General features: G+C 60.9%; 1 protein-coding gene across 4 annotated transcripts in view; it reads left to right on the top strand.

The window, feature by feature from the left end:
• The first annotated feature begins 932 nt into the window (after positions 1–932).
• Positions 933–10,131, top strand: part of LOC104873915 (SH3 and multiple ankyrin repeat domains protein 1) — a 31,933-nt gene continuing 22,734 nt past the window's right edge. Inside the window, exons 1-10 of one of the 4 annotated variants that reach the window (XM_019210089.2) lie at positions 933–1,400; positions 1,557–1,760; positions 2,169–2,240; positions 3,307–3,415; positions 3,601–3,752; positions 5,310–5,477; positions 5,784–5,900; positions 9,403–9,480; positions 9,608–9,674; positions 9,914–10,126. In XM_019210089.2, coding sequence (XP_019065634.1) covers positions 1,146–1,400; positions 1,557–1,760; positions 2,169–2,240; positions 3,307–3,415; positions 3,601–3,752; positions 5,310–5,477; positions 5,784–5,900; positions 9,403–9,480; positions 9,608–9,674; positions 9,914–10,126 — 1,435 coding nt within the window. In that variant the 5' untranslated portion in view covers positions 933–1,145. Of the gene's footprint in view, positions 1,401–1,556; positions 1,761–2,168; positions 2,241–3,306; positions 3,416–3,600; positions 3,753–5,309; positions 5,505–5,783; positions 5,901–9,402; positions 9,481–9,607; positions 9,675–9,913; positions 10,127–10,131 lie in introns of all 4 variants that reach the window. The other 3 variants (XM_019210090.2, XM_019210091.2, XM_019210088.2) reach the window with 3 other exon arrangements.

The following is a 10,131-nucleotide window of genomic DNA, read 5'->3' as shown; positions in this document are numbered from 1 at the left end:
CCCACAGTTCTTGGAACTCTCCTCCTTCCACACACATTTTGTCTTCCCGTCCCCAACCCCCAGCCCATCCCCACTCCCCCAAAGTCAGCAGTACCCTCCACTGCTTCCCATCTCCATGGCAACGGTGCAGGAGCCCGGCCTGGTGTGGGGGGGAGGGACCAGACCAGGCATTCTGGTTTCCGGTTCTGGGGTGGGAGTAGGGGAGTTAGGGGGAGACAGACCCAACTGGGAAGGGACCCACTGTCACGAACACCTGTAGGGGAGAACAGTGGAGATTCAGAGGTCACCCTACATCCTAGTCCCCCAGATCCTGTCTCAGTCTGAGCTCCCGCCCCAGTCACCTTCCTCACCTGCAGTGCCCCCCAGCAGTGCCAGTCCCACCCTTCAGCCAGGCCTGGAGCCACGCACAGGCCACCCGCAGTCTCCACGCCTACCCAGGGGGACAGGCCACTGTCACTTGGACACAGCTCCCAGGACCGCTCTCCCGCTCCGGGTGCCCCCCAGTCCTCCCAGGGCCTCCTCTCCTGCTCCCTCAGGGACACCCGAGCAAGATGTTCTGTCCCGTGCCACCCATACCCCAGTGGCCCTGCTCCCCTGAGACGGCCGGTTCTTCAGCCACACTTCAGTGAAGTCACCGGCTCCGCAGGCTCTCGGGCACTTCCTGCCGCCCGAGGCTCCGCACACCTACGTCTCCTTACTACATCCCAGTCTCGCCTCCCCCGGGCTGAGGGGCCAGGCCAGGGCCAGGAGGGCAGGATGCCGGTCACCAGGCCCACCTGTCTGTCCTTAGCTAATTTTAGCTGCATTTTCCTGTGGCCTGACAAAGTGGGCCAGTAGCTCCCACGGTGATTGTGCGGTTTCTGGGACACGGCCACGTTGGGTCAGGAGCAAAGTGGGGCGCAGGGGGGTGGGGGCTGCATGCAGGGCCAAGGGCAGGGAAAGAGACAGGGGCCGGGAGCATTGGGGATGTGGGCATGGATGCCAGTGCAGCCGGAGGCCTGTGCAGGTCTGAGGGTCCTCGACCCACCTTCCAGCCTGCCCAGAGCAGTTGGCCCAGGGCTCCCCTGACTCCCAGCCTGACGGTCGCCCTTGGCCCCTGCAGCCGCCTGTGATGCTGCCGTCCCCCACCGCCCCGTGGCCCCACAATGACCCACAGCCCCGCGACAAGCGAGGACGAGGAACACCACAGTGCCAGCGAGTGTCCGGAGGGGGGCTCAGAGTCCGACAGCTCCCCAGACGGACCAGGGCGAGGCCTCCGGGGGTCCCGGGGCCGGGGCAGCGGGGCACCTGGTAACCTGGCCTCAGCCCGAGGCCTCCAGGGCCGCTCCATGTCTGTCCCTGACGACGCCCACTTCAGCATGATGGTCTTCAGGATTGGCATCCCAGACCTGCATCAGACAGTGAGTAAGGGCGACTGTGAGCAGGGGTGTCCTCCCTGGAAGGCCCCATTTCCAGCCCCGAGTGCACCCCTTCTCCTCCTGGCCCCCCAGTTAACCTCCGCCCCCGCTCAGCGGGACCCCGACCCACCCTGGCCCTGCTGTCCGCTCCCCTGACAGAAATGCCTGCGCTTCAACCCCGATGCCACCATCTGGACGGCCAAGCAGCAGGTGCTGTGCGCCCTGAGCGAGAGCCTGCAGGACGTGCTCAACTACGGCCTCTTCCAGCCAGCCACCTCGGGCCGCGACGCCAACTTCCTGGAGGAGGAGCGGCTGCTGCGGGAGTACCCCCAGTCCTTCGAGAAGGGGGTCCCCTACCTGGAGGTGAGTCCATGGCCTCCCCAGCCTGTGCCGCCTGCAAGGGTGGGCAAGGCTCCGGAACACATGTAACCCCGACTCCGTGACTGTCCCAGCCGAGACCCGAACCAGGAAACCCCGAATCAGGGCCTGAATTAAGGTCGCCATTGTCTCTCTCTGACCAGCTGAGTGGCCTTGGCTGGTCCCTTCCGCCGCCAAGGCTCTCCTGGTCCATTTTGGGGAAGGACTGGTGGGTACAGAGGTGTTCTAGAATGTTCCCTGCAGGCTCCAGAGGCGACCTCTTTGAGGCAGGGTCACACACCTACTCCTTAGCAAAGTTCCCCCCACCCACCCTAGGGGACTCAGGGTCAGCCCCGACCTCCGCAGCCCCTGACCCTCCCTTGCCTGTCTCCCCCCACCCATCCTCTGCCTCAGTTCCGATACAAGACCCGAGTTTACAAACAGACCAATCTGGACGAGAAGCAGCTGGCCAAGTTGCACACAAAGGTGAGAGAACCCTGCTGACTATGACCCCTGAGGGCTCCGCCTCCTGGAACTCCTCCCCACAGGGCCACCCCTCTGTGGCCATGTCAGTTTCCCCTGCTTGACTTGGGGTGCTACATCATAATCGGGGTTCCCCTTTTATCCCACTGCAGCTGATTCCTGCTTCCGTCTCTGGCCCCTCATCTTTCAGCCCAGTTCTCCCTGGCTCTGTGGACTCCCCCTTTCTTTGCCTGATACCCCCACACCACTCAGGACCCCTTTCCTGCCCCTCCTGGGCCCGGTGCTCTGCCTGGGGACCATTTCACAGATGCCCTGCAGCCCCCAGACCCTAGCCCACACCTCCCAGCTCCGGGGTCAGCCCCTGCTCCAGCCCTTCTGATTCTCCGGAGACCTCTGCTCTAGTCCAGCACATCCCTGTGTCTCCCCTGGTCACCTAAGAGCTAGGACGGTGCTGCTGCGGCTGGCAGCCTGACCCTCAGAAAGAAAATAACCCCAATCCCACCTGTCATGTCTGTCCTGCACACCATGCATGTGGTTCTTTCCTCTCCTTGAGAGGTTCTTACTCCTCTAACCATGTGTGCTGCTGAGGGTTATGTACACAGGGAGTTGCCAAGATTTAGTGCAAGAGCAGTAAAATGCCTTACTAATGGTTTTCATCTGACTCACCTGTTGGGACAGTAACATGGATCTATTCACCTGAGAACATTTACCATAAAAATGAATGGCACCGTCTTGATGATGGCTTTTCTTGTCCTTTTTTTTTGGAGGCTGCTACTAGAAACTTTCCCGTGCTGTAGGCTGGGTATGATGGCACACAACTGTGATCCCAGCCCTTGGGAGGCTGAGGCAGGAGGGTTGCAGTATGTTAGAAGCCAGCCTGGGCTACATAGTGAGACCCTGATGGAAAAAAAAAAGAAACTTTCCTGTGCTGTCTGGCTGGCTGTGTGTTTACACTGGGCAGCGCTGTTGCAGACCACTGCTTTGGGGCCCTGACTGCCCATCTTCTCCTCTCTCTCTCTCCCTCTCTCTCCCCCTTCCCGCTCCTCTCTCTGTCTGCGTGGCTCCCCAGACGGGGTTGAAGAAGTTCCTGGAGTATGTGCAGCTCGGAACGTCTGACAAGGTGGCGAGGCTGCTGGACAAGGGGCTGGACCCCAACTACCATGACTCGGATTCGGGAGGTAGAGGCCGGGGCGGGATGTCCGCACCCAGATCAGTGTTTGCCAGTGCCAGTCCCAGTTTGTCACCCTTCTGAGAGGAGGCCATGGCTCAGGCTGTGGGTGTTGAGCTGAGGGGACCAAGGAGTGGCAGCCGGGAAGTGGGCAGGTCACAGGCCTGCAGGTGACCAGCCTTTCTCGCCCCTCAGAGACCCCCTTGACCCTAGCGGCCCAGACCGAAGGCTCTGTAGAGGTGATTCGAACTCTGTGCCTGGGCGGGGCCCACATTGACTTCCGGGCCCGGGATGGCATGACAGCACTACACAAGGCTGCGTGTGCCCGACACTGCCTGGCCCTCACGGTGAGCCGGACCTCCCTCCCCATCCTGTGTCCCTTCTGCTTTTTTCTTTGCTCTATCTGAAACCCCACTTCTTTAATTTCTGATTTGAAGAAAAAAAAACAAAAAACAACTGGGTGTGGTGCTGCAGGCCTTTAATGTCATCCCTCTGGGAGGCTGAGACAGGTGGCTCACAAGCCTGAGCCCAGCCTGGGCAATTTAGAGACTCAGCAAGACCCTGTCTCAAAATAAAAAATAAAAAGGTTGGGTTGTAGCTTGGTGCACAGACCCTGGGTTCCATCCCCAGCACCGGGGGTCCCTTTTTATCCCTCACACTGAGCCGTTGTCACTGTCCACAGGAGCAGGACACACAGCAGTGCATCCAGCACCCTCCTCTTCCTCCGGAGGCCCAAACGGCTCCTCTCTGACCCCACGCAGTGCCCACCCTGCTCTGTCTCCTCATCAGTCCCCAGACAGTGCTCCCTCCTGCACCCCCACTCTGAAAGCACCCCTCGGCCACCCTTTCTAACCAGTGCTCCCCCCTTCTCTCAGGACAAACACAGCCCCTTGCTCACACACTGCACCGAAATGTCCTTTCCCAGCCCGAGCCCTCACAAACTGCAGGACTCCCCGCCTCCCCAACACTGGCGACTGAACCCGGGGCCTTCACACTGAGCTGCAACTCCAGCCCTTTTTCTTTATTCTTTTGAGACAGTGTCTCACTAAGTTGCCTGGACTGGATCCTCCTGCCTCAGCCTCTCAGAGGGCTGGGATCACAAGCATTTGCCACCATGCCTGTCTAACAGACCTTGTTCACATATCCCTGATGCATACTCACCCTGAAGCTCCACCCTCACACACACGGCTGATCCATTAGCTACTGATCACATGAGACCATTTAAATTTCAATTAATTAAGATTAAATTAAATTAAAATTTCAGCTCCTGGGGCTCACTGCCCTGTGTGGCCACCAGGTTGGACCATGCTGCTGGAGACCAGCTCCCATGTGGTGGTGCGGGTCTGAGATGGTCTTAGGCTGCTGTCAGCCCTCTCATGTTAAAACAGCACACCTGCCCTGTGTGCCCAGAGCTGCCCACCAGACGGGCCACTCCCTGCCCCTGCCCCCACTCCCAGGGAGCTGGTGCAGGGCCTGCCTTACCCCAAAGCTGCCCGATCTCAGGTGCCCTCTGTGCCCCACCTTTGAGATTCTGGGCTTGGCCAGGGGACCTCTTTGAGGCAGGGTCACATACCTGCTCCTTAGCGATGAGACCACTGTCTCATTTTCCCCCAACAAATCTCCTGTGGACCGGGGAAGGGGCGCTGTGGCCACTGATGTCCCTGCTGGCCCTGCCATGGCTGCCCACCATGAGGGGAGGAGGGCAGGGTATCAGTGTCAGGGTCCTCTCGTGGCATCTCCCCTGTCCCCCTTGTTCTCGAGGGAGGGGAGAGGCCCAGAGCAGGGAAGGGCTTGGCTCAGGGTGGCAAAGGGGCATCGTAGATCACCAGGACCCCGCTCCCCAGCAGCCCCTCTGGGTGAGCCAGTGCTCTTGTGACTGTCCTCTGCCCGGCCCCCCTCCCTAGGCACTCCTGGACCTCGGGGGCTCCCCAAACTACAAGGACCGCCGTGGGCTCACCCCCCTGTTCCACACCGCTATGGTAGGGGGAGACCCCCGCTGCTGTGAGCTGCTTCTGTACAACAGGGCCCAGCTGGGCGTCGCAGATGAGAACGGCTGGCAGGAGATTCACCAGGTGCTCCGGACTCGGCCGAGGGCCTCGGTGACTGGGCCGGGCTCCCGATGCTGGGTCCCTGTAGAAGGCGGGGTGAGAAGAGCAGGGTTCCCCAGAGGCGAAGGTGGGTTAGGAGCCCGGGCAGCACCCCCGGAAGGGCCAGACCGACACCCCACTTTAACAGGAGCATTCAGACTTGTGGAACTGACAGCCTTACCCCTGACCAGCAGAGGAGTGGGAAGGGGAAGAGGGGCACGTGCCAGGGTTCCTGCCTCAGAGGGGAGGGGCCACCAGGACTGACCCCGCCTCCGCTCCCTGTTCCCCCAGGCCTGTCAGAGGGGTCACTCTCAGCATCTGGAGCATCTGCTCTTCTACGGGGCAGAGCCGGGAGCCCAGAACGCCTCGGGGAACACGGCCCTGCACGTCTGTGCCCTCTACAACAAGGTCTGCCCCAGGAGCACCCACCGTTCCCACCCACCGGTCTACCCACGTGCCTCCCTGGTGCCAGCCTCCAGCCACTGCGTCCTCTGCTCCTGTTTCCATTCCTCATTCACCCACCCGTCCGTCCACCCATCCGTCCACCTATCCATCTGTCTGTCCATCTCTCCACCCACCCATCCCTCCCTCCCTCCACCCACTAAATATGCACCGAGCACCTTCCCATGTCAGGCCCAGAGCGGGCAGCCAGGCACAGTGCCGAGCTCACAGTCTAGCAAGGGGCATCTGACAGCCCTTGCACTCAGAGCTCTTATAATCCAGAGAGCTCAGAGCGGCATCAGGGGTGTCCAGGTCCCCTCAGGTCCGTGTCTGGGCTGGGCTTGTGTGGAGCTGGCATCCTGGAGGATGCTACCCTTGTTAGGGCGGGGAGTAGTGGGCTGGGCAGAGGGGAAGAAGGTGCTCCAGCCCCAGGGCGCAGCCTGTGCAAAGACCAGAGGGCCAGGACGAGGACCACTGCAGGCCGTGGAGGGGCTCGGGAGCCCCCGTTTGCCAGTCCAGTCAGTGTGAAGTCTGCACACCACCACGGCAGGGTCCACAGGTGAGAGGATGTGTCCTCCCCTTGTCAGTTGGGGGCTGGGTGGACAGTCCCCACCCAGCAGGCCCCTAGAGAGCCAGCAGGATGAGTGGACAGGAAGTCTCGCAGAGCTAGGACAACTTTGCGAGTTCCAGGTGATCCTGGGCAGCGCCCCCTCGGGCCCTCAGCCATCTGCCAGCCTCTTGCTGCTTCTGCCCTTGTGGGGCTGTGGCGGGCATGTGGGGGCAGGGACAGGGCCTAGCATGATGCCGCTGGCCCGCTGGCCCCCTCCCTCCAGGAAGTCTTCCAGAACAGCCTCAGCCCTTCTGCCTCATGAGAACTTGCAGTGCTGGGGACTTGGCAGGTGGCCACATGCTGCCGTGTGGCAGCGAGCAGGGTGCTCAGCGCCGAGGGAGGACTCAGTGTTTGTCAAACCGAAGCAGCAGGGGCCAGCGCGTCGTCCCCACCCCCCCGCGGCCATGAGGCTCCTGTTCCCTGACTAGGAGCCCCCTCCCCAGCTCTCCTGGAGACAGCGCCCGTCAGCCATCCAAAAGGATGAGTGGTGGTCGTGGAGCAAGGTCCCCCCCAGAAGGAAGCCGCCATGATCACGGTGGTGATCATGACGGTCCCTGCAGTGTCAGGCAGGAGGGGCGCCATTCATCGGAGCAGGAAATATCACACGGGCACGGTGGGCCAGAGGAGCAGCCTGTTCCCCCTGGGGCGTCCGGTGGCACCCGCTGAGCTCCCTTTGTCTCCCCCACCCAGGGGGACACAGGCCCTGGCCTACACTTACTTGTTACTCGCTCTCTTGGTGCTGGCCCTGGGCAGCCTGCGTGAGCATTCAGGGCTGGTGTGGCTGAGTCTGCTCAACTGGGCTGCATCGCGAAGGAAGGAAGGAAGGAAGGAGGGAAAGGAGGGAGGAAAGAAGGGCCAGCTGTCTTGATTTCCACTGGGATGGTGCAGCTGCCTGGCTCAGTGTCCAACAGGTTTCTGCCTGTTCCAGCAGTCGGGGGACTCCGCGAATGCATGAATAAGTGAATCGGTTTGAACAAATGAAGTTTGGCTGGCAGCTCCACAGCCTCCATCCTCACCCTTCCCGTGCACATTGTTTGAGCACCTACTGTGTGCCTGGGCGAGGTGCAGCGGTGCGAGCCGGCTGGGAGGCAGCGTGCGCCCCCGGGGAGGGGGAAGCTGGCAGTCTGGCAGGGAGGCAGACGTGTAAACAAATAATTGCAATCCCGTGAGATAAGCGCTAGTTTGTAGTAAACAGCTTCTCGGGGCGGTGGAGGGAGCCGGAGCCCTAACTGAGACTCCAGACATCTGTGCAGTTTGGCCAGCGCTGGAGGAAGCGGGTGAGCTGGTGCTTGGGCCCTGTGGCCCCTGGGATGGGGTGTGGCAGTCTGCAAATGTGCCTGTGGCAGTGGTTAACGGACGGCCGTGTGGAGGACACTTGTGGAAGTGGGGAGATGAGGAACAGCTCATAGTTTAGCGTCAGAGGGAGCCAGAGAGGAACTGACCTGGGGGCCAAGCATCTGAGTGCAAGGGCTGTCAGATGCCCCTTGCTAGACTGGCAGGCTTGGCCAGGCCAAGGAAAGGGGGCCACTTGCTCCCGGCTGACTGTTAATCCAGCATCGCAGGGGGCCAGGCATCACCCCAGATGTGGAGGCATGGGACCGAATCCTGCTCCAGTGTCATTCACCCTGAGTGAGGAGAGACCCCCGAGGCAAGGGATGGAAAATGAGTTGATACTGACTTAGAAGAGTGCCTAGTACATACAAGAGGGTCACATAAAATAAATGGGAAGGGACAAGACTGGGGGATTCTTAGAATGGCCAGAGATGGCCTCTCAAAGAGGTGGCATTTGAGCAAGAAGCTGAATGGAGTAGGAAAGCAAGCTGTGCAGAGATGGAGGAGTAGAGGATTCCAGGCAGGGGAGCGGCAGGCCCAAAGGCACTGTGGCAGGAGGCGGTTGTGGGCTGCAGCCCCAGGATCCAGCAAAGGCAGTAGAGGTGAAAGTGGTGAAGGGTGTGAGGTTGACACCAGTGAATGCGAAGGAGAGCGTGGATTGTCACTGCCGAGGTACTGATGTGGGTGTAAACCGCGTGTCCGGTCCTGGCCCTCTGTCCTCCAGGATGTGCCCCTCCCTTCTGGTCTGATAGAGGCTGTGGTTGAGATCAAAGACCTCGGAGTCAGACGCACCTGGGCCGGAAGCTGAGGGCCGGCCATCACCCACTGTGTGACCCTGAGCCCTTCCGGAGCCCTAGTTCCTCTGGCTGTAAAAGAGGGACAATCATTCCATCTCACAGGCCCGGCCGGCCACTCCGCGAGGGAGCTCTCAAGCGCCAGCGCCGTGGCCCCTGTGGTCAGACTTGGAGAGGCTCTCCCTGGCTCCTGCCCTCTAGGGGACACTTAGCCGTGTGTGGTGATCGCTCGGGTTGTCAGGCCGAGAAAGGGACCGCTACTGGCATCTAGTGGTAGAAGCCAGGAGGCTGCCCAAACCCCGCTTCGGATCAGCACTTCAACAGGACCCAACCCCGGAACACATCCACTCCATGTCCTTAATCTCCTCAGTGTCCTGGTGGCCACGTTTAAGGAGGAAGTGTCAGGTGACATTCACTTTAGCCACATGCTTTATTGAACCCAACTTACTAAAACTATTACCATTTCAACACGGAGCCAATGTAAAAATGATTAGATAGCTGATTTGGGGGGGCATACTGAGTCCTTGAAACCCTGCATGGATCTCACACACCCATCTCAGGTACCCGTGGAGGTGCAGTGTTCAGAGCCCCTGGTGTGGGGCTGCTGCTCGGGGCCATGCGGGTGAGATTGGATCATTCCTGAAGCTCTTAGTATGCTGCCCGTGCCGGGATCCACTCACCCTGACCTTTGGTTATTTTTCCTGTGTCCTGTGCTACTGGCTCCCATCCTCAGGAGACCTGCGCCAGGATCCTCCTCTATCGAGGGGCCAACAAGGATGTGAAGAATAACAGTGGACAGACACCCTTCCAGGTCTGGGCTCAAGGGCGGACAGCAAGGAACACTGGGAGGGAGTGCAGTCCGGCGGAGGCGAGTGTGGGTCATGGGCTGGGGGCTGCCGTGTTTCCTTCCTCTCCTGCCACCCGGACCCCTTCTCCAGGTGGCCGTGATCGCTGGAAACTTCGAGCTAGGGGAGCTCATCCGGAACCATCGAGAGCAGGATGTGGGTGAGGAGGGGGAGCTGGGGCAACTTGGGGTTCAACCATGGAGTTGTCCACCAGTTCCTGGTGCAGTTGAGGGGTCCAGGCTTGAGTAGGGGGCCTGATGGGATGGAGGAGTGGTGGGATTCTAGGCCCCTGCTCTTTCTCATCTCTGTCTTTCCTTCCCATGCCTCTCCTACCCGAATGGCTCCCTCCTGCCTCTTTCTGCACCCCATCCATCCCCGATCCACCAACTGGCCTCTCAGTGCCCTTTCAGGAGTCCCCGAAGTATGCGGCCCGGCGACGGGGACCCCCAGGGGCAGGGCTGACAGTGCCCCCTGCGCTGCTCAGGGCCAACAGCGACACCAGCATGGCGCTGCCGGACTGGATGGTGTTCTCCGCCCCGGGGACCTCGTCCTCAGGGGCCCCTGGCCCTACCTCAGGGGCCCAGGGCCAGTCGCAGCCCTCGGCCCCCAGCACCAAG

Source organism: Fukomys damarensis, unplaced genomic scaffold (genome assembly GCF_012274545.1).
Source record: "Fukomys damarensis isolate Sample0158 unplaced genomic scaffold, DMR_v1.0_HiC HiC_scaffold_19, whole genome shotgun sequence".
NCBI classification, from domain to species: Eukaryota; Metazoa; Chordata; class Mammalia; order Rodentia; family Bathyergidae; genus Fukomys; species Fukomys damarensis.
This window is presented reverse-complemented; position numbering and strand designations above follow the sequence as displayed.